General features: G+C 53.2%; 1 protein-coding gene across 2 annotated transcripts in view; it reads right to left on the bottom strand.

Moving 5' to 3' along the window:
- TMEM132C (transmembrane protein 132C) overlaps positions 1–23,221 on the bottom strand; it is a 300,307-nt gene that overhangs the window by 54,585 nt on the left and 222,501 nt on the right. For both annotated transcript variants that reach the window (XM_035016818.1, XM_035016817.1), the window contains exon 4: positions 9,446–9,629. In XM_035016818.1, coding sequence (XP_034872709.1) covers positions 9,446–9,629 — 184 coding nt within the window. The remainder of the gene's footprint in view (positions 1–9,445; positions 9,630–23,221) is intronic.

Below are 23,221 nucleotides of genomic sequence, written 5' to 3' on the forward strand. Positions count from 1 at the left end.
TCCCTTCTGCTCCCCCGGGCTGGGTGATCTGGGGGCCGGGGCTTCCCTTCTGCCCCCCGGCTGGGTGAAAGGAGCTGAGGGTCCCCTTTTCCCAGCAAGTTGAGTGATGGAGGCACTGAGGTGAAGATTTACTTCTCCATGGCCCCAATTTTTAGCCCATTTTGGGTCACGGGCACCACTGGCTGGTAAGGTCGAAGAAGCCCTTCTCAGAATAAAGATTTTAAATGGATACGGTAACAGAAAGGCTTACAAAAGGAACTAATTTCAGATCTAGTAATCCACGTCCTTCTCCATTACTGCACGAAGTAATAAGATCTAGTGTCGAGTGTAAAAATGAGCATAATTTCAAATTAGTGAAGAGTATGAATGGGACCTCAAGATATCCGTATCAGCTGTCCTTTGACAAAAACCCATAGAGCTTGCTCGGGGGTGGCTTCCGCAGCATGGGGCCCATGGTCTGCGTTCCCTGGGAGGGAACCCTGGGTTCCCAAGCACAGGTTTGGGACAGAAGGTGCAGCTCGCCCCAGGCAGGTTGCTGCACCTGCCTGAAGCTCTCTGGGACCCTGCGTCTTCTCTGTAGGTCCCTCCCCCCCGGCCCGATTTTCTTACCCTCCAGCCTGACGGCTGGGGCTCAGCCCTCAGGGAAGAGCGGCCCCTGGGCCAGTGGCTGGACTCTCCCAGGGGGGTGGGGTCCGGTTCACGGTCCAGGCGGTGGGGGGAGGGAGGAAGTAGACCTGCTTCTCCGGGTATGCTCCCCCCGCCCTCGCCTCCAGCCGAGATGATTCTAACTGGCCGGTGGGTGAACATTTCTGTACTAACTGCCATGGCTTTACGGTAAGGTGAATGGAGGCACAGACGGGTCAAGTCACTCGTCCAGGGTCACACAGCCGCTCAGAGGAGGCGCTAGGACTCACGTCAACATACTTGGCTCCGGATTCCTAGTCTATCCTGAACGCAGAGAAAATACTGACGGAATGGTAGAGTCCGTGGCGCTGGGCACAGTGGAAAGGGCGAGGCTGGTGTGCAAAGGGCGTGTAATCAGCCAGCGCTGGGGCCTGAGCTCTGTCCCGGGCTCCTCTCCCGGGCCTAGAAGGTCCTGCCGGGCCTTCTGCTGATGTTCATGGGGGGATGTGGGATGATTTTTCTTTGTCTTTTTTTTCCTCATTTCTTTCTTGCTTCTATGTTCCCCACCTCTATGTCTTCTCCCCAATGAAGTTATCAAATTTTTTTTAAGGATTTATTTATTCATTTTAGAGAGGGAGGACAAGCGTGAGCGGGGGAGGAGCAGAGGGAGAGAGAGAATCTCGAGCAGACACCGCACTGAGCATGGAGACTGACTAGGGCTCGATCTCACGACCTGAGATCATGACCTGAGTCGGATGCTTAAGGGACTGAGCCTCCCAGGAGCCCCTGAAGTTATATAATCTTTAACATTAGAACACATGTTTTACTTTCTAGTAAAGTAAGTAAAATAACGGGAGGGGCGCCTGGGTGGCTCAGTCCTTAAGTGTCTGCCTTCGGCTCAGGTCATGATCCCGGGGTCCTGGGATCGAGCCCCGCGTTGGGCTCCCTGCTCGGCGGGAAGCCTGCTTTTCCCTCTCCCTCTGCCTCTCTCCCTGCTCATGCTCTCTCTCTCTCTGTGTCAAATAAAGAAATAAAATCTTTAAAAGGAAATAGAATTACGGGAGGTCTAAACTTGGATGAGGTCTGAGCATCCCTCTACCCCAGCCATGCTTTGCTGCTGGGGAAACCCGCCCAAGCTACTGGGGGTGGCAGCATGAACGCCAGCGCCGACCACTCCCACCGTCTGGGCATTTCCTCCTTTCTGGCAGGTGGTGGGTAGGGGGCCATTCCTCAGATAATTCGTTGGTAACCCTGAAAACATTCCTTCCAAGTCAAAAACAGCTTCAGACGAGTCACCGACTTGTTTTTAGACAGAGACCCATGCTAGTCAGCTGGAGGGAGGGGTATTTCTAAATTGAATTCCACAGTAAATCTCTAGCTGTGACAAGAAAATACTTATTCTGCCCATATAGTTATTTTTCAACCCAGCAAACATTTTTCAATTGCCCGAGAGCACTGAAGCCATCCTTAAAACACTCTCGGGGGAGTCACAATATATAATTTCCAAGTAGGAAAAGGAGCATGAATATCAGGGTAGGATGTTTCTGGGAAACAATAAAACATTATTTTTCTATTGTCTCTTTAAAAATAATATTCTCCAATCCCCGTCAAAGGAGACGTCTCTGAGTTCTTTGAAATGTCTGCTGATGCCTTCTCGAACCCGGACGATATTGCCGACGCGCTTCCCCACGGACCCCCAAGCAGAGCGAAGCCATTCATCACTTGCAGATTGACAAGCGGGTCCAAGAGCATCTGGACAATGCCCCCCGCCTGCTAATGCCCGTTCTGCCCCCACACCGGGTTCTGCGAACTTAGCAGGGAAAGGATGCCAAAGAGCTGCCGCAGGATGCTGTCGGGTAGAACAATCCCACCACCGGGTACAGAGACCCCAAAAGATCCCATAACCTGTACGTTTAGTGTTAATTCTCTATGAAGAGAGGATGAATGGGGTCAGGACCCCTTCCTGACCATGTCTGCTTCTGAGGACGATCGTGAACTAGAAGGGAGCATGGAGCCTGCTTCCCTCAGGGTCCTGGCTGGAAACAGGGGGCCGCCTCAAGGGCTGGGTCAGAGGGTGGGTAATGAGGGGCTCTTGACAGAGCCATGGGCAGGAGCAGAGGGAGTAGCCGGGGCTGTGCTGCTGGGAGCTCTTAGGAGCCCCAGATCCGGGGGCAGGGGGAGGCAGCCAGTTCCTGGAGCCCAGAGGAAGGAGAACCACGGAAAACAGGGTCCCCCACAGGACAGGAGCTGTAGGCTGAGAAGACCATGCCTCTGGCAGACTTGCAGCAAGATAAGGAGGGACGAGGACATCAACATAGCTTTCTGGGGTCACAATTCAACCCACAACAGGAGCCTCCGTCTCTCTCTGCTCTGTCCAATCACCTCCAGTGCCTCCCGCTGGCTGGACCCCACCAGAAGCCAGAGGGCCAGAGAGGCTGGAGGCTGCAGTCCACAGAGGCCAGCCCCCCAGGGCCCAGAGCTAGGCAAAGCAGGAGGGCAAACTGCTGCCTCCCTCCCCCCATCCCCCCCGCCAGCCAATCTCCTTTGCTGCACACATGGCCTGGGGCTCCTGGCATTTCTCAAACCTTAATGAATCTCCGTGACGCCCCAGAGAGGTGAGGATTAAGATCATCATTCTGCAGATGTGAGAACAAGTAGCAATCTCTTCTTTAAACAGCCCTGGCGACAGCCACTTTATTTTAAATTTGATTTTATGCGGAGAGATGCGGACACATTCTAGGAATTTTGAAAGCTTTATATAAGGGAAAAAAAAAAACCCAAATTCCCACCATGTTTCAGGGGTCAAGGAAAATGATTTCATCTTAAGTTTGCAAAGGCAAAAAATGGCGATTGTTTGAAACTCTTCAAAATTTGGGGTCAATCTCGCCACCTCCCAGGAAATTCAATCTGGGACTCAGTAGTCAGTCCTGGAGCAAAAGGTCTCTTCCTACACCTGCCCAAATGAGGTGTTCCTGCTTACTCTAGACTATGCATTAAATTTAGTTTTTTATTTTTAAATAAACACTAGGGAGAAACACGGAGGCACTAACAGAACAAGAAACATGCTCCACTCCTTTGCCCTGAGTTACCTGTCTTCAGGTAACAGCACCTTACGGATACCTGGTCCTGTCCTGTGAGCTATCTACCTGTCTGCTGTCCTTTGGCACCCCCAGAGTGTAGGTACCCTCAGAGGGTCGGCCTCCGCAGAACATCAGCCCCTCCTAGAGTGTGAGCCCCCCTCAGCTTCAGCATCCCCAGAGTGTAGGTACTCCCAGACTGTCAGCACTCCCAAGCTGTTGGCGCCCCCAGAGTGTGCATGCAGTGTGGGCAGGGGCTGGGTGGGGGCTGGAGGGAGGGGTGCTTGAGGTCACAGAGCGGAGACCTGGGGCTTTCCTGCCTCCAAGCAAAGAAAGGACCCTTTGCCAAGAAAGCGGGAAAGGGGTGAGGGAATGTCGGCTTTGCAGGTCAGTGCTCTCCACACAAAGTAGTGCTAAGGGACCATGTGGCTCAGAGACTCCTGCCTCGATGGCTCACTTTGCAGGAGAGCTGAAGCCCTTCCCCCTTCCCATCTCATCTACTCCCCGGGAGCTGGAGCCTGCAGCTGGGGGGGATCCAAGGCCACTGAGGAGTCGCTGGATTCCCGCCTTTCTCACCTGGATGAGGAAGGCGTTTGAGAAGGCCTGATTTGAAGGTGAGAACTTCCCCCAACAAGGCATCTTTCCCATCTGGCAATCCTCTATTTGACCTTTCTGATGTTTATATTTCTTTAGAATGAGCGACCACTGGGGGGAGTTTACTTAATTTTTTCCAAGACCTGACCACTTGACTCACCGGCCGCTAACAGGTAATACAGAGATTTGCTTCTTGTTTACTTTTTTTTTTTTTTTAAAAGCTTCTCATCTCCTAGTCAAGCTTCAGTTCTATTTGTTAGTTGATTCCAATAAAACTTGACATTTTGGCTACTTAAAATTGTACTAAAGTTCATTCTAGAAAAAAAAAAATAATAATAATAAAACTGAGACTAGAAGTTGCTCCCAACTGCCTTACTTGCTGGCTGCCTGTCATCATAGTTCCAAACTTCTCACGCTGCTCTGCACAGCTGAGGTCAAACCGTACCTTACAGGGGATGCAAACTGAGGACATCACCGAGCACCTAAATACAGACCTGCCGTCTCTGCCCCAGGGCAGCCACGTGAGTCCATCAAAGATCGTTTGGATGAAGCCAGTTCAAACTCACTTACAGTTACTTGCAAACAAAGGGATTCTGGGTATGACAGAAGTAGTCACTCCATTTTACCTTAAAGGCATTACAAAAACACAATAACCGCAATAATCACATCTTGCTTGGAAGAGGGCTTTCTTGTGGCCCCTTGAAAAGTATGGCAAAATAATATCTCCTATCCTTACCGTGATTTCGCTTTTAACAGTATCTGAAAGCCTCATCTTTTTAAACTAAGTAGGACAGGAGCTAAGCACTTACACCCTAGAAGTGATGCTGATGTTCCAGGTCACAGATCTGCTACTTTTCTCCCTAAAGGGCCAGACAGAGAGTATTTTAGGGTTTGCCAGCCAAGAGGCAACACTGAGCCTATTAAGAAGCCCCTTATATAACCGCTTCCAATGCAGCTGCTTGGAAATACAAAAACCATTCCCAGCTTGCAAGGTGGACAAAAGCAGACAGCGGACTGAGCCTGCCCCAGGGGCTACATAGATTCGTTGACGCCTCTTCCTGGACGTGTCAAGTCCAGAGGGATCATTCTCCAACCCGCACGTATCAGCAGCCCCGGGCCCGAGATGACGTCTTCTGCGGTGAGGCTGCGCTGGGCGTGTCTGTGCGCCCCGCCCCTCGGCGGCGGCCAGAGCTTCCCATCATGCACTACGCGCCCCAGCTCTCCGGCTCTGCACCTGCTCCACGGGCACAAGCTCCCCAGGCTCCGCCAATCAGAGCACTCGGCTTCAGCGATTGGCTCCGGGTTGGCCACGTGCCCCGCGCCGAGCCAATCGGTGCTCCTCAGAGCGGGTCCCAGGGATCGGCCTGAGGGTCGGCCGCCGGGCTCTCGCTCTTCTCCTGCTGGGCGCGGGGTCAGCCCAGCGCTGCCCGGGCCACCCTGGGGACAAGCCTCGTGTGTGGTGACTCTAACCGGGCGCCACACGCAGAGGGAGGCGGAAGGGGACGCCAGCCTCCATGATGACATCGTTTGCCCCGCGCGGTCTGCAGCCCTTTAAAGTCACCCAAGTCGGGCCTCCGGAATGAGACTCTGCGCGTGAGCACAGGCTCCGGGGGACCTGAACGCGCAGTAGCTCGAGACCACTCTTCTAGACGGTTCGGTTCCACGAACCCCGTGCGCGTCGGGCTGCGCGTGATGCGTGTACCTGAAGAGCTCTGGCTGATCTGTCCCGGGAACCCATCGTACAGTTCAGCCAAGTGGGGCTCTTGCCCACAAGCTCTTAGCAAGGCGGGCTGATAGCAACAGGGGAGTGATGGCTTTGGTGCTGCTCAGTCTGCAGGTCTGGCACCCACGGGTGCCTGCCTCCCAGCCCCGGGGTCCTCACTGAATTTGTCAGCTTGGGGCCCCAACAATCATTTCTTTTTTTTTTTTTTTTTAAAGATTTTATTTATTTATTTGACAGAGAGACAGCGAGAGAGGGAACACAAGCAGGGGGAGTGGGAGAGGGAGAAGCAGGCTTCCCGCCGAGCAGGGAGCCCGATGCGGCGCTCGATCCCAGGACCCTGGGATCATGACCTGAGCCGAAGGCAGGCGCTTAACGACTGAGCCACCCAGGGGCCCTAAAGATTTTACTTATTTATTTGACAGAGAGACACAGCAAGAGAGGGAACACAAGCAGGGGGAGAGGGAGAAGCAGGCTTCCCGCCGAGCAGGGAGCCCGACGCGGGGCTCGATCCCAGGACCCTGGGGTCATGACCTGAGCTGAAGGCAGACGCTTAACGACTGAGCCACCCAGGGGCCCTAAAGATTTTACTTATTTATTTGACAGAGAGACAGCGAGAGCAGGAACACAAGCAGGGGGAGTGGGAGAGGGAGAAGCAGGCTCCCCGCCGAGCAGGGAGCCCGACGCGGGGCTCGATCCCAGGACCCTGGGATCATGACCCGAGCCGAAGGCAGACGCTTAACGACTGAGCCACCCAGGGGCCCTAAAGATTTTACTTATTTATTTGACAGAGAGACACAGCAAGAGAGGGAACACAAGCAGGGGGAGTGGGAGAGGGAGAAGCAGGCTCCCCGCCGAGCAGGGAGCCCGATGTGGGGCTCGATCCCAGGACCCTGGGATCATGACCTGAGCCGAAGGCAGACGCTTAACCACTGAGCCACCCAGGCGCCCTAAAGATTTTACTTATTTATTTGACAGAGAGAGACACAGCGAGGGAGGGAACACCAGCCGGGGGAGGGGGAGAAGGAGAAGCAGGCCTCCCGCCAAGCAGGGAGCCCGATGCGGGACTCAATCCCAGGACCCTGGGATCATGACCTGAGCCGAAGGCAGTCGCTTAACCCACTGAGCCACCCAGGCGCCCCCAACAATCATTTCTGAGGCCTCCTAGGTGACTCACAGGTGCAGCCAGAGTTGAGACACCACTCTTTGAGTTCTGCTGTGGTGGGGATCGGTACGCGTTTTCCAGAAAGGGCCGTCAGTGCATACTTCAGCCGTGGTGGACCACTCCTCACCTGCCACAGCTGCTCGTTCTTCCTGTGGCCAGCCAAAGTGGCCATAGAGCATGCAGAGCTGGATGGGCGTGGTTGCGTGCCCCTAAACTTGGCTTAGAGAAATAATCAGAGGCTGGGTGTGGTCCTGGGGTCCTACTTCGCTGCTTCCTGTCCACAGAGTGACTTCGTTATTTGGATAAAAGGCATTTCAACTCCTTGCATGCCAGATATCAGGAGGGGCCGTGTGTCCGTTTGCTTCCCGGTATCCATTCTCAAGTTTTCTAGCGAAACAATCCTGAAAGCTCTCTGCTCTCAAACTCACGTGGTTTGTGCGGCTGACCCATATCTTGGTTTGGGCTTTCCTGGAAGGATTCCACTGCAAGTGGTTTATTGTGAGGTGCGGGCAACATCTGTTGGGGAGTGGGGAAGTGAGACAAGGCACACGGGACCATGGCGGGCATTAACCAGCAAGGGACCTCGGGCTGTGATTGCAGCCTAGTTGCACTGGGCCGAGGGGAGGCAGCACTGTGGAGCTCCTGCCTCACCGTCAACCCCCAGGCGGGCCCAGGGAGCTGGACTCAGTGTCTGCCCGCTCCCGGGAGCCGCAGTGCGGAGAGCTTCCTGGGTGGGGGTATGCTGATCCCTCGGGGTCTGTGCCCTGCTGCACAGGTGGGAAGGACGGCTTTGGGCGCCAGGCAGAACTCTCGGGCGAAAATGAGCTGGTGCTTGAGGTGGAAGGCGAGGCGAGGGCAGGGCGGGCGACCCACAGCGTCTGTTCCAACCCGCGCAGACTCTGGGGGTGTAAGCCTGTCACAGGGGCTGCTTCGGGGAGACAGCATGACCCCAGAGGAGTCGTCGTGGCAGCGAAACCTTTGTCGGGGTTTCTGGAAATGAGCCAGGTGCCCTTCCTGGGCTCGAGGCTTGAACCGTTTGGCAGGAGTATCAGCTGCCATGCTGCCATCATGAGTAGATGCAGAGGGAAGCCAAGAGGCAGAATAAAACAGTCCTGGAGACGGAGCTGAGTCCTGATCAGGCAGATGGGAGGCCAGGACGGATCCTGGACTCGGAGTCGCACAAGCCAGAAGATTCTCGCTGTGCTTACGCCAACTGGGTGGTGTTTCGTCACACAGAACCCAAAGAATCCTAATTGATACATTTCCCAGCTTGGTATCAGTGAAGCCTGCTTATGCCAAAGCTGAACAGAAATTAGTTTCACAATTTCTGTGCCAGGCTCCATGTGAGGGAGGGTGAATTCTGGCAAAGACACTTGTAGCTGAACGTCAAAGGACTCTCCACGTACCTCTGAAACGCCATCCTTTTGGGTCTCCTGGCAGGGCGTCTCCGTGGGGCGGTGCTGAGCACGGCAGGTGCAGGTGAGCGACCACAGAGCAAAACTGCTGTGTGGCTTATCACCATTCTCTCTCCCTTGCTCATTCCTAGCAGCCAGAGGGTCGAGCCAGAAGTCACGGTTGGGTCTGTGCATACTGTGTCCATGCCGTGGTCTGTGTGGGTCAAGGCCATGTTGACATGCCACGCAGTGAGGCGCAGACCGTGGTGCTCCCCCAGCCCTTCCCCTGCACCCTCTGGAGTTCTGACGGGGCCACGGGACTCCTTAGGACTAACAGCGTGTGTGTGTGGGGGGGAGAGAGTCACATGTCATTTCCAGGCCATTGCTTAGAAAAGCATGTGACTCTCCAACCGACCCTTCCTCTGTCAAGGAGACCACGAAGGCCACGTATTCCTGATGTTATAGCTGTAGGACGGTGAAGGGCCCATCCATCAAGGCCCCCGAGACCCCGCATGGAGCAGAGCCCCCTACCACTTCGGTTGTGCAACGTTAGCTAGAATCACTGGGGTCGTGTGCAGCGCCTGAACCTCTGTGGTCGTTTGCTGTGACCGCCCTGCTCGCTTCTCTGACGAATATGCAAAGTGGCTCCCATCTCCTTCTAACAGGGAACAGAAGGCCAGACAGGACTGGGGCAACCAGAGGCGAAGGAAGTGCGTAACAAACTGGGACGCAGTTACAGCGAGGGTTGTGAGGGAAGCAGGAAGGTAACCAAGGTTCAGAAATGACACAGTGACTCCCCGAGGCACCGGCACTGGCGTCCTGGGCCAGCAGGAAGCCCACAGGGGCGCCGTCGGGCCCACACGGGTCTTACCGTGGCCAGGGGAACGATACCAGCCAGGTCCTTCTGGCTGATGAAGATCTCGGACACAGCGCTGTCTGTGGTCGCTCTCCGTGGATATTCCACCTGCCAGGCGATGGGCTGCGTCCCCGAGAGGCTGCTGAAGCTGGCTATTTCGAAGTTCATCTGCATGACCTCACTGAACAAGCTGCTGCTTCTGCAAAAGGAGCAAAGGAGAATGGCTTTGAGCCGACTTTGTCCCGTGGAAGGGTCCTTCTCTCCCTCTGCCCCTGCCCCTGTCATAGCTGTACCTAGAGTCTAAGGAAAAAGCCACCACCTTTCCGGGGCAGCCCCTGGACGGGGATCCACCCCCACATTAGGGCTGCGGATGGAACGGAGCAGCACCCACAGTGGGAGGAGCTGAGCGAGTCTGAGCATGGGGTGTTGGCCGGTGTCTTACGACTCCTCCGACCACGGGAACCCGTCGGCCCCACCCCTGCAGGATGAGCCTGGAGGACCTGGGACCTAAACGGACTCTTTTTCAGCTCAGTTCCACGGGTGTGCCCCGCACTGCAGGCCTAGCATTTCCTCTGGTTCTAGAGAGGCAGAGAAGCACAGAAGGGCCCTGGGCGCTCCCCTGCAGCTGGATGCAGCCCCGAAGTGGGTCAGACCCGTCCTCGGGGACGCAGACGGGGAAGCCAGTGAGGACGCGGCCGCTGCAGGGGGGTCTGGGCAGGTGTGGGCTCCTGGCTCTTCTGGGGCAGCAGTGGGGGCGGTTCGTGCTCACGGGCCCTCGGGTCCTGGTGCCAGGGGGACGGGACGAGTGTTCTGTGCGGGAGCCCTGCAGAGCCGGCAGGTGTCCTGCCTCTTTCCTCCCCAGATGCCTTGTCCCCAGCTCGTGTCAGTGGCTCTCCTGCAGACGGTGTGAACTGCCTCGCATCCTCTAACACACCCCCTTCTGCTTCGAGGGAGGAGCTCGTTGGCTAATGGGACTCTCCGGTGCCCAACGAAGCCTTCCAATCAATACCCTAAGTCTGAGGGGACCCCACATAGCTGTATTTTGAGCAAGCTTGCCCCAGCGATCATGATGCTTTTGGAACTAGCAAAGGTCTAAGCTTCTCATTTTTCAGACAATGAATTTAAGGCCCAGAAAGGGGAAAGGCTTGCTCACCACCACACAGAGCCAGATGGAAGGTGGCATCTCTGGACCCCCCATCCCGTGTCCTCCTCCACGGCAGCTGGAGGTCAAGTGAGGAATCACAGGACACCGAGCGAGTGGCTCCCATGCAGGGGGTGGCAAACAGAGGCCCGGGGGCCGAATGCAGCCTGCTGCCTATTCTCATAAATCATTTCATTGGAACGCGGCCCCGTGTGTGCGTTTACATTTGTCTCTGGGGCTTTCGTGCCGCAAGAGCGTGGTTGGGAAAGGGCATTAGGTAGTGGATGGCCAGCGGCGCCCCAAGTCTTTGTTATCTATACCTTCGTGAAAAAGTTTGCCAGCCCTCGTTTTAGGAGGTCAGCAAAGGGGAACTTGGAGAGGTTCCTGGAGCTGTTGAACCGATAAAGTTGTTACTGGTGGAAATGAGAAGGAAGGGCTTTCCGGGCACGCAATGGGGTCTGTAGGGTGGGCAGGATTCTGAGGAGCTGGGCGCTGCAAGGGGGTGGTGGCAGGTCACAGCATGTCTAGCTGCATCCGCTGGGAAGGCCCCATGGCTCCAGGTGAACCGAGGGGAATTTTCTATAGCGTGTCAAGAAGGAAACAAGTATGCGTCAAAACGGCATCCCCGCCGTGTGCGGGTCCCCCTCTGAAGGGTGCTGGCGAAGCCCTTCCCTTTGCTGGGGCCATGAGGACACACCCACCCAGTCTTTGGGGGCACTTGTTCAGCAGCCAGAATGCTGCTTCTCCACCTCATCACCCTCAGCCCTGCTCCGTGGCTGGGGCAGGGGGAGACAGGGGGGTCGCCACACTTCCCAAAGCCCTGGGACTTGTGAAATCTGCCTCATGGTCTCTGGGCCAGCAGCGGGGCCCAGAAAATCACAATTTATGAGATGCTGGATATCCCTCTGGGAGGGAACGTCAATCCAGCACTTGGAGCATCAATCCATGAGCTGTGCAATCTCAAGAATGAATGACTTCCTTGGAAAATGAGGGAGAAGTGTCTGGAGTCTGGAGCGTTTCCAAACTAAGGGCCTCATACTGGGTCTGGCAGCTGAGGCCTGCAGGGATCTGAGCCTCCAGAAATCCTTCCTCCCGGCTCTGGCCCAGTCTCTCTCTTCCCTGGGTGACAGGCATGCCTTTATTTGGGGGGGGGGGGCTGTTAATCTTGCTCTCTTAGCAAGAACACTCGCCTTGGCGTCTCCTTAACCATAGCAGAGCTGGGCACAGGTTGAGACATCAAGGCTGTTCAATGGACTCTGCAGACTTCCTTAGTGATGGATGAGGCGCAAGTCCAGCTATCCCAAGACCCATCATGGCCCCACTGGGATACACTTGAGTTGGCAACACGTCTCAGCCTACACCCATCTTTGTTTTGTTGTAAAACTCTTTTTTGAGCATCATACCAGCTGACACCAGCTTCTGAGACTAAGTTTTGTCATCTGGACAATCAAAATGATGGGATTCCCATTGTCCAGGGAGGAGATGGGCATGCAGAAGGGGCCGGCATGACTTACCCTGGCCATGTCCTCCTCCACTGCACTTATGGGAACAGAGGGTGCAGTGTTGGACAGGAGGAAAGAGAAGTGGTGTTTGCTGTTCTGACTTCGAAAGCTATTATGTTATATGATTTTTGTGAACAATGGGTCACCTTCCTAGGGTATTCTGCTCAAGGTAATGTAAGAATAAGGACGACAAGCCTTTGTGTATGAAATGTTCCCTGTGCACCAGGCACTGGACCAGGTCCCATGCATCTGTTATTTCAAATCCCAATAAAAACCCTTTTGGAGGTAATTATGGTTCTTATTTTGCACAAGTACCAGAGCAGAGACTTTCTTGTGTTCCTGCACCCAGTGTCGATGTTTGCACTACTTGGTCTTCAACCATGGATGGAAGGCAATGACCAGCAGGCGTCCATTGGAAAGCTGTGACAGCCCCCTCCTTCCCTTCCTACCATGTGTGAGTCAACTAAACTGACTCATGGTTTCAAGATAGAAAACATTTCAAAAGTCACAATTTTTTGGGGGGGGAAACTCCAGCTTTCGATGGAGCTGGGCAGAGTCCTGGGTCATAGGGACACCAGGGTGGCACTGGGGACAGACATCTGACCCCCACTTGCAGGAGGCTTCAGACCTCAGACCAGGAGGAGAAGAAGCTGTTCTGTGTCTGCAGTGACCTCAGGAATGTGTGCGAGAGGGAGGCCAGGTAAGACCAGCCCAACAGCAAGATGAACCCCGGGGAGGCTCTGGATGAAACATTCTGACTCAAGACAAGGAATTCCTTTGGGAAGAAAGAGAATCAGCTCCCTCGTTGGTTCACTTCTGTGCAGTCCTGCCTCTTCCTAGTCTCCCTCACCCCACACGGCTTTCAGCCGTCTCATCTCCAAACACCGCATAATGGGATATATCCAAATTAAAATGAATTGAGCCATATTTTGAAAGGGGAGACTTCAGGGGCGCTAAGGGGAGAAGGCCACAGGGTGGCTGTGGTCGCCGGCTCTGTTCGGAACGGGCACGTCGCCACGTCACTCCCACCAACGGCTACAGATTGTTTTTTTCTGGAGTTTCTCTATAAAATCTCTGGATTTTAAAATTTAAGAAGCTTAACCTCGTAGTCATGATGTGGCTCAAGCCGTTGGCTGTCAGTTTGCTCTCTCTGGCCGCAGAAAGGGGTGCTCTTGTATTCTGGAGGCAACATTTCATACAAGAGCCACACATGGAGGTGCAGATGCTGGCCCCAAAGATGATGCAATGGATGATTTTCAAACTGCGATGCCAGGACCCTTAGCATACCGAGGCGGTGACGGGGGTGGCCGTGGGACTGGAGGTGGCCCTTAATGTCATCCCCTTGTGCCCTTCTGCAGCAGGAAAAGCAGCTCCAACCTGACATGTTGTAATGCTGGGCCTCCAGGAAGTATTGATTTAAAAGATGAAGGAAGAAATAGGAGGAGGGAAAAGGTGGGAAGGAATGAAGTGAGAGACAGAGGGAGGAAGGAGGGAACTAGGGGGTTAGAACCAAGGCTCTAATGTGGGACTCTGCCAAGGAAACACAGCACGTGGTATGATCATGCTGTGGGCTTCCAAAGAGACTTCCTGAGTTCAAATCCTGGCTTCACTCGCTGGGTACCGATGCACAAGATGCACAACTCAGCCTCCTTTTCCCTATTTGCAAACTTGGGATGCTGTTCCTTCCCATTTCATAGAGTTGATATGGGGATAAGCAAATGAGTGAATAAGTGTCATGCACTTAGTACAGTTTCAAAATAGCAAATATCAGTAAATGTTAGCTGTTCTTGTTTTCAGCAGGACTTGAAACTACGCTGGTTCTCAGTGACTCGATGTCTGATTGCCTGAAGTCACCTTTACATCATGCCCCCTAGGGCTGGTCCAGGAGCTCCCTGAGAACAAGCCACAGTAGAGAAGCTCCTGTCCACCATTCCTTGCAAACTGGGATCCATTCAGACTTGCATTTACTCAGTAGCTGTCCCTGTCAGACATGGCACCATGTTACACCACATGTCTCTGGAATATGGAGACCAAGAAAGGAAGAAATTTGCCTGCAGTTCTGTCTGTGGTCAGTGCCGTCCTGCTGTCTCTGAGCTGACAGAAATATTTGCTAAGCTTTGTCTTGAAGGGACTAAGAGCCCTCCATGCCCGCCCATCTGGGGCTTGTGATACTGTTGGAGTAATAAAGAGAAGAATTTAAACACTTAAGTGACTCCAGAGAGCGCCCAAGAACCACCACTTGGTAAATCAATAGTGTAGATTTATTGCAGTAACTCTTGAAAGAAATTTTCGAAATTGGCTTAAAAAAGCTCTTACTCAAAAACAAATAAATTCCCCCAATAGTCATAATAAAGTTTGGACCACTGGAAACCCAATTTACCAAACCTTTTAGCTATTGAATTCTATCTTGTAAGAAAATGGAGTCTGGGGGGGCGGGGTGTGAAGAAGCCAGTAGGGCTTTACCTCTCCACTACGGGGTGTACGGGATTTTATCAGCCACTGTAGACAGCATAATGCTTACAGAAAGAAATGAGGCGAACAAAATGAAGAAATCAACCTTATAATAGGGAAGCCAGTCCGGGAGAACAGTAATTCAGCCCAGGCTTTTATTTTATTCATTCTACTTCATGTGAATTTCATGAAGGCAAAGGACACACACTTCCCCTCCAGGAAGACTTTATTAGATAGTCCCATTGACCCCGAGGTCAACACCCACGCCCCGCTGCTATCTGGGAGCTCTCCGTGGTGCTGAAGGGTATCGGTTCAGGTTGCGCGTTGCAAGCAACAGAAAGCACTTTGGGCTGACTGACAAAGAAAAGGGAACTCAACAAATGCCTCAAAATGACTAAGAAGTGTGGAGAAAAAGACAAGGACAGGAGATGGGAGCAAAGGAAAGTTACAAGAACCTGGGACAAAACCGGTTTTGTCATCAAAACTGATGGTGCCAAAACTAATTGTCTACTGTCCTTGATTCTTTGCATCATGCATCCTACCTTCAAAGGGCTGCATGGAGATATCTGACTGGCTGAGATCACACACCCTAAAATATGCCAGGACAGTGGGGAAAGATCTGGCCTGCTCTTGAGGGAGTCACCTCTTTCATCCCTGCTCTTTGCAATTAGCTTGGAGGACAGAATTCAGAGTTCAGGTTAATGGTGAAGGGCAGACAGGAGAGAAAAGCCTGTTTCCAAGCACCCTTGGACTAGATTATGAGCTTGGACTTAAAAAAATTTACCTTCTCTCTATCTGTCCCCACAGCGTAAAATATTACAGGAGCTGGTAAATGTATGAAGGAATGAGGAAAGAGTGCTCTAAAAGCAAATCACATTGAAACCAATGACATTGCTTCAAAGGAGAATCACAGCCCTCATGGAAATAATCTGAGGCTTCTTGTCCTATAAAGCAGGGCTCTCAGACTTGGCTGAATGTTATAATCACCTGGGGAGAGTAAGAGAAACATTACTGATACCTGGGTCTACCCTGGGCCAACAGAATCAGAATTTTAAGAGGTGGCACTCAGACATTAGTATTTTTAGACCTCAGGTGATTTTAATGTGTGGCCACGGTCAATAATTACTGCTATTCACAAAAAGTTTCTTTCTCTGTGATTACCAAGCACTTCACTTCTAAATTATTATTACTGTTTTGCTTCCTAGTGTATATGCAGCAATTGTGTTGGGAAGGTGTTACAACCATGGGCTCTGAAATCAGACACACAGGTTTGAATTCTGACCTCATTCTTTCATGGGGTTGGGAGGGATCCTGGGTAAGTTACTTAACCAGTTAGTTCTCAGCCTTGGGAGCAATCTTGAATTATTTGGTGGAGGAGCTTTAAAGAACTCGTGTCTGGGTCTCACCTCTGGGATTTTACTTTCATTGCTCTGGAGTGAAACCTGGCATTCTTAAGGACTCCCCAGGTGATCCTAATAAGCATCAGTTTCTTGATCTCTGCTAAGCCAACCTCCTGAGACTATTGCAAGGATAAATGGCATAACACATGTGTAGAGCTTAGAACATACAAAGCAACTATCCACCGAGTGGGAGTTATTACCGTGATACTATTTCTGCTGTTCAGTAACCTGGCAGGACCTGCAAACTCTGGTCCTTCTGAGACCACAAGTCCTGGGATTTGCTGAACACAGAAGGTGGGGGAAAAACAGGACCTTACCCAAGCCCCTCAAGTCCTGACCTAACTGTCAAGTTTACATCTAGCTCTGCCCCTAAATGTGGCTGGACCAGATCCTGTCACTTATTTTCCTTGCTGCAGCATGGCGGATGAATGTGAGCCCAGGCTTTGGAGGCAAAGCCCTGCATATGAATTGCACACCTCATCTGGAGTCATTGCTCCTATTATTCGTGTCCCCAAACCTCAGTCTCTTCATCTCTGAAATGGGGATATATGTACCCTAGGAGCTTGGCACACAGCTGTGTAAATGTTGACAACTAATCTAATTAGTAAAAGAAACTGGGGCACGTGAGAGGGACACAGGTAAGATGAACAAAACCATGGAGCAAGCAGAGCTCTTCACAGGTGAGGAGAAAGAGCATGGAGGCATCCAGTTCTGCTAGACCCTTCCTGTGGGAAAGCTCTCCGCCTGGCCCCCACGGGCTCCAGGGATCCCTGAGCCAAGAGTGGCTCAGTTGTGGCCATGCATTCCGGCTAGCTTTTATTTTTCACACAGCCTGCAGTTTCCTGAACCTAACCTACCAGGAATGTGTGATATATTCATTCTCAAGCAGCTAATATTTTAGCTAAATTAGGTCACACGTCAAGAAGTACAGCTGCCAAGAGGACATCAGGGGTCCGGGTAGAAGAGGCATGGATCCATACAACATCCCAAGGTTCTTGGGGTTCTGTAGTGACCGTGGGGGTTTTCTTGGCAGTGCCATGGTGGTCCCTACCCCCAGGGAAGAGCATTGAGTCCATCCCTTCAGATCCTGTTGGGCCATGAGGGTTCCCAGATGCGAGATCATATGGAGAGAGAGAGGCCCAGCCACCCTAGCTCCAAGTTCCATAAGAGAGCCTAGGGAAAGCCAACAAAGGGATTGCCCACAGAAGTCCTATTTATTGTGAGAAAACATAGTTGTTTGAAGAGAGTGAACTTGGGATAGTTTGTTACACAGAAACAGAGAAGGGATGCGGGCTCTGACTGAGGTAGTTCGAGCATCCTCTGCACTTTCCCAGCAGGATATGGCAGAGTTCGAACAGAATCAGCTTGGGGTCCTAGGGGCAGGGAGGACCTAGAAGCGCACCCCACTGCCCCGTCTCCCAAGGCCCCAGGTGGTGCAGGGGAGCTGTAGAACTTTCACCTAGTTCCAGGGAAGGTTACTGAAGTCTGCTGACAGAGAGAACGGAAGCCGACCCAGACCTGGCCTTGGTCTCCTGCGGAGCGGCATCTGGGGTGCAGAGATCAGGGGGAAACACGGAAATGTCATGAATGTCAGTGCCAAACAATGACCACATCCAGCACAGGATGGCATCCCTGCGGATGAAGCCGGAAGACGGAGTATCGATCTGAAGACCTAATCCCACAGTCCAAAGTCACCCGACTCTTCCCACCCAGGCCAATCTTGAGGGAAACCAGGCAGAGCTCAATAGCCTGATGGGCTGTGTTTAAGCATGAAATGGCTTAGCAACCTTGGACTCAACCAGATTAACCTTTCTGCCACTGAGCAGAAGGGGTGGGGGGCTTAAGGCAGACGTCAAGTGCAATGGCAGATGAAGGAACAGAGGTGTAGATATTGTTTTGTACCCTGGAGCTTGCAGACTACAAATCCACCCAGTACAATGTTGTTAGCAGACATTGCATATGGCATAAAAATGAGTGACCATCCTGAGCCTCGTCTTGGGATTAGCAGCTGGGAAGTTGCTTCCATCCTCCACATCTTGATAATGCAATGTCCCTCTCCCCCAGCACTGCTCCTTGTCTACCCTTTTCGTCCCAGTTTTTTCTACTTTGGCCTCTGTAGGATGACTCAGAGACTCCAAGCTTCTTCCTACCTCGGTGCCTTTGCACTTGCTTGCCCCAGACACCATGATGGCTCACCCATCACTGCACTTGCCCTATTATCCACGGCTCACTCATCCACTTTATCTGTATCACCACACGACACATTAGACATTTATATGCATTTGGTCATTCACCATCTGCCTCCCCTTTCTCCAGAGCAAGCTCTGTGAGAGCAAGGACACGGTGCTGTTCACTGTTATAGCCTCCTGATACATCACAGCGCTGACCAAAGAGGGGCTCTGTAAATATTTGTTGAATGAATAATGAATGAGTGATTGCTCCAGGAGCCAAGTTCACTGATATTCACACTTTTCTTTCCTTCCACTGGTCAGGTTAATATTAATTTCCACTCAAGGAAGGAGGAGGAGTCTCTGTATAGTGGAGAGCGAGGGCGGGGGGGGGGGAGGTGGGCAGAAGCATCCTTTGAAGCTATCGGGCTTCCCAGAAGGGTTGAACTCCTTCCAAGAGAGAAGCCAAAAGCAGAGCCTGTTGGAGACCTTCCAGGAAAGACACGCTCCAAGGTCCACTACTAAAACTTTGCGTTTTCCAAATATCACAGAAGACAGAAATTGGATCTGCTCCAAAGCTTGCTATTGAATTTTATGCCTGCTGAGCTCCACTAAATACATAATGAGAGGCTGAATTAACTATGCAAAAGTATAATTTACAGTTAATGTTTGTAATTGATGAATTGAGGGTCTCCGTGGCAGCAAGAACCGGTCGAACTGGAAGAACCAGAGGGCTGGGGAAGCTTTACTTTTAAAATGGAAGGCGTGCTCTGCTCATCGCCAAGCTGTTCATCCGTCAAACATTTACCAAACACCCACCTTGTGCTGGGCACGGTCCTCCGGGGCTAGAGACATGGGGTGAAGGCACAGCGGTCCCCAGTGGGTCACAAACCTCCATGAGGAGCTTCCCCAAACCTGCTATCGGTTCCCATCCATTTGGCTAAAGGCTCAGCGAGGAGACTGACCAGAGTGAGTGCAGGTGCCCGGCTGTTCTGCTCAGGTCCCTGGTCCCCTCCTGCAGCACCAGCCGCTTTGGCTTTTTCCGAGCAGGCAGGGTCCCAGTGGGGTGGAGAAAGGAGTCTAACTGTTGTTGTTCTACCATGTCTCTTTGTATTGGGGGGTCCCTATTATCCTCACTCAGGAAAAAGCTACACTAAGCATCTCTGCCGCCCTATTTCATACCCTCAGCCCCAGCTGCATGATGGAATCATTGGTGAGCTTTTAAAAAAACACCACTGCTTCGTAAAAATATTTCTTCCTCTCTCCCCTTCAGATGCAACTGATCTGTAGCAGCAAGAACAGCTTGGACTGAAAGCACCAGAGGGGATAGAATTTTTTCTCCTGACAAGTCTTCCTAGGGTATCCCTACGTGCAGCCAGGGTTAAGAAGAAATGCTTACTGGGTTTTTTTGTTGTTGCTGTTGTTTTCAGGGACTAGCTTCAAATATAGAGACCTGATTCTCGTAGGAAACTGAGCCGTAGCAAGACAACAGTCCCATCCAGAGCAGAGACGTAGGGGCGGGCCCAGGTGTCCTGGTGCACCGTCTCTGCCCCGGGTTTCCCAGGACCGGGGGAAGCCCCACCGAACCCTGCAAGGGCGCCTTGCTGGATGCTGCGGTCACCAGTCCGAAAATTAAGCCCATGCCAGAGAGTTATGTGAGGGGGTTAACTGTAGTGATAAAGGCTTTGGGTGAGCTGAAAGGACAAAGGGGATGCCGAAGCACCGAAGCACCGAAGCACCGGGAGATTATCAATGGGAAGAAGATCTCCCTACAAGGGGCAAGGGGAGGGAGCGGTGCCCCCAGGAGCCAGGTCACCGAGGAGAGCTGTAGCCACGCCGACAGCGTCCCCACAGGCACTGGAGTCCCAGGGAGGAACCCAGGGCCTGAGACCCCCAAGGAAGCACCAGCTACCCTGACTCCTTTCTTCGTCCAGTCTCTCACCAGGGCCTCCCACGGGCTAACCACAGCCAGACCCCGGTTGGCATGGGATCCTGGAAACCGTCCAGTGTGGCGGGGTCACAGGGCGAGGGAAGGGCGGGGAATGGACTGGAGACCAGACAGGCAGACAGCTGGCTCACATTCCCTCCAAAGCCCTGGCACAAACACCACCCGCTGGGCGGAAATGTCCCACCACTTTCCCTGGGAACTCGGCAGACTGGTCAGCTCCGCCGCTCAGAACAGCGGGGGTCATCTTCCAGCAGACATTTCACCTGCACCACTGCTAAGCCTGGCACTGGGCTGGCTGAGGCTGAGCCAGGAAGGCTCTTCCCTTGACACTGGGTTTACTGTGGGATCGGAGAGGTGGGCCATCACAGGGCTGCCCGAGGGCTTGGAGAAGGCGTCCTGAAACAGTGATGTGTGAGCTGAGGCTGGACGAGTTGGGGGAAGCCAGGGGAGCCAGCAAGGGGTATCTGAGGACGAGGGGGCATCGTGGGTGGAGATTCTTTCTGGAACAAGGGAAGACCAGTGGGCTGGAGCCAATGAGCGCAGGTGTGGACACAATTCCAACACCTGCAGAAGCAGGCTCGAGGCGAGGCCAGCACCCTGTTGCTGCTAGGGGTGCAGGTGGGGGGGGTCGCTCACACCCATTCCTCGAACATTTTAAAATCCACAGTGTTAGTAAGTGCCAGGTCCACGTTTTATGTTAAAAAAAAAAAAACAAAAAACAAAAACGTTGAGAAGGCATCACATTGGGTGAGTGCGCTCAGGGAATGGCTGTTCTCCTCAGTCAGCCCCCAGCTGGGTGTCCAGCAGGGGCCGAGGGAGTGTGTGGGGTTTGAGACGGGAGGACAGGCAGGACAAGACCCAGGGGGACTGGGTGCAGCCTCGAGTCCACTCTTGTCTCTACAGTCTCTGCTCTGCTCAGGAGTGAGTTGGAGGTGTCTTTCTGTAATAAACTCACTAGACCACGTGCATCCCTCAAAGTCTCTCGGGCTTCCTACCCCGGTGAGAATACAACCCAGAGCCCCTTCCTGGACACGTCCTCTCCCCCCATCTCGTCTCCTGCCTTCTCTCCCTCGGTCTCTGGGCTCCAGCCGCTCTGGGACTCTTGTGGCTCCATCAGCATGGTGAGCTCATTCCCTCTTCGGTCTGCCGTTCCCCGCGGCTGCTCTTTGCAGCTGGCTCCGTCTTGTCACTCAGAGTAGAGCCAGCACCTTCCCACGCTTGCACGCCCCGCTCAAGGAGACCCTGTCCAGCACCCACACCCCAGGACCAATCATGTGGCTAGGTTTCCATTTCTGCGCTGGCCACTGCCAGATTCCTTTGTTCATTTTCCGTCTTCCCCGTCAAGATGTGAGCTTTTTAAGATGAGGAACTCTGTTTGTCTCGGTCTCTGCTGTACCCCTGGCCCACAGGGTTGCCTGGTGATGCAGGAGGAGACAAATATGTCTTTAGTAGGTGAACAAATGAATGTGCCGCTCTGCCGGACCTCCAGCTCCGTCATTCCTGGCTCACGTTGCCCTTTGCGTCAGCCATCCCTCCTGTAAACTCACCTGTTCTTTCCTAGCAACACTTCCTGGGAACATTCCAGAAGGGCACATCCAACGGCCTGAGCTGATCCAGGGAAGCAAGAGTAAGTGGAAGCGATGGTGGGGGGAAGGAAACTCACTTCTGGATGTGGACTGTGGGGATGCAGAGCTGGTAATTCCTCAAGAACCTGCGGTCTCCCATTGCTCCCCGTGGAGATCAAATGCTGCTTAGGACCCAAGGGGCAGCTCAGCTTCCTTTGCAGACTTTCCTTGTGCTTTCCAGAGGCCCTTCTGCATCCCAGAGGCAGGCTCAGGGCCAAGCCTCCTAACTCAACTAAGCACATGTGTTTGCACCACTCGGCATGTCCGGCTTCGGAAGAGCTTTTATTGAGCGTCCCTAATAGAAACTAGATGAGCTGAGAAGAAGTACATCCATCACAGAGAGAGAGAGGTCTTCAGTAACGCCAGTGGCTGGTCCTCGGGAGATGACAAAGCATTTCACTAAACCAGTGCTAACAGATGGATTTCCGCGGGAAGAGCTGGTGAGAGGGGAGGGGTGAGTCTAGCAGGGTCAGCCTGCTCAGGGCGGGGGGACGCGGGTCCCTCGGGGCTGTGCCTCCCGTCACCCCAGGACCCACATAAAAAGCAGCCTACTGGGTCAGGAATCGGGACGTGGCTGTGACCCTGAGGTAGTGGATATTTCTCGTTTCCGGGCTTCCTGGTGTCAATCCAGTTTATACGATTTAATAGCACAGTGGTTCCCTTTGGGAGAAATCCTCCCCCCATTACTGGGCTGTGATGGGAGGTTAATTTCTGGTGGTTAGCCCCCACTTGAAAGATGAAGCGGCTGAATCCTCCATTTGTCCTGTTCTGTATGGCCGCCGGCCTCACCAGGCGGATGCGTGCCACTGGGACCTTGCCAACAGGTATGACCAAGAAGGGAGTCGAGAAGGAACGGCTGAGTGAGCTCACGAGTCCAGCTGATGCCGGCTGATCTTTCTGCCTCGAAGCCCCAGCTCCCGTTACTGTCACCCTGGCCTCAGTCTCCCCTTTAGTAAAAGGAGGACGTGGTCAAATGCCCAACTGTCCCTGTTCTGTGCTCGTACTCTCACCCCATGGTAGACGCCGGCGCTTTGGGGAGCCCGGGCCCCGAGACCAGGCACTTCACGAGACGCCCCTGCCTCCCTCGAGCTGCATGCGAGCTGAGTGTCGCTCTTTCATCTCTGAACGGCTCCTCGTGTCCCAGCACCGGGGTGGCGGGCTTGAAAGGCAGGCAGATGCCGTGAACAAATGTCTCCCTGTGAGCCATCGCCAGACAGGGCAGGAGAACCAGAGATTGGGGGGAAAACGCAGTGGATGGAAAAAGAAACAGAGGATCAAAACCGTATTTCCCCACTGTGTTCTCGGGGAGTGTTGTTTGTCTCTGGGTTTGGCCGATGCTGACCCATCTTAAGGAAGGAATGTGCGCGGGCGAGCGGCTCCCTCCCTCCTCTGACAACGTGAGGGAAGCAGCCCTCGAGAATCTGGGATGAAGTCCCAAAAGTTCATTTTTGCTTTTGTTTTGCTAGCTTTTGGAGATGTATCTTGAAAGAAGTTGCTGTGGGCGATGTCAAAGAGGTTACTGCCCATGTTCTCCTCTAGGATTTTGATGGATTCCT

The sequence above is a fragment of the Mirounga leonina genome, unplaced genomic scaffold (genome assembly GCF_011800145.1).
Source record: "Mirounga leonina isolate KUSES-001 unplaced genomic scaffold, KU_Mleo_1.0 Mir_171, whole genome shotgun sequence".
In the NCBI taxonomy this organism is placed as follows: domain Eukaryota; kingdom Metazoa; phylum Chordata; class Mammalia; order Carnivora; family Phocidae; genus Mirounga; species Mirounga leonina.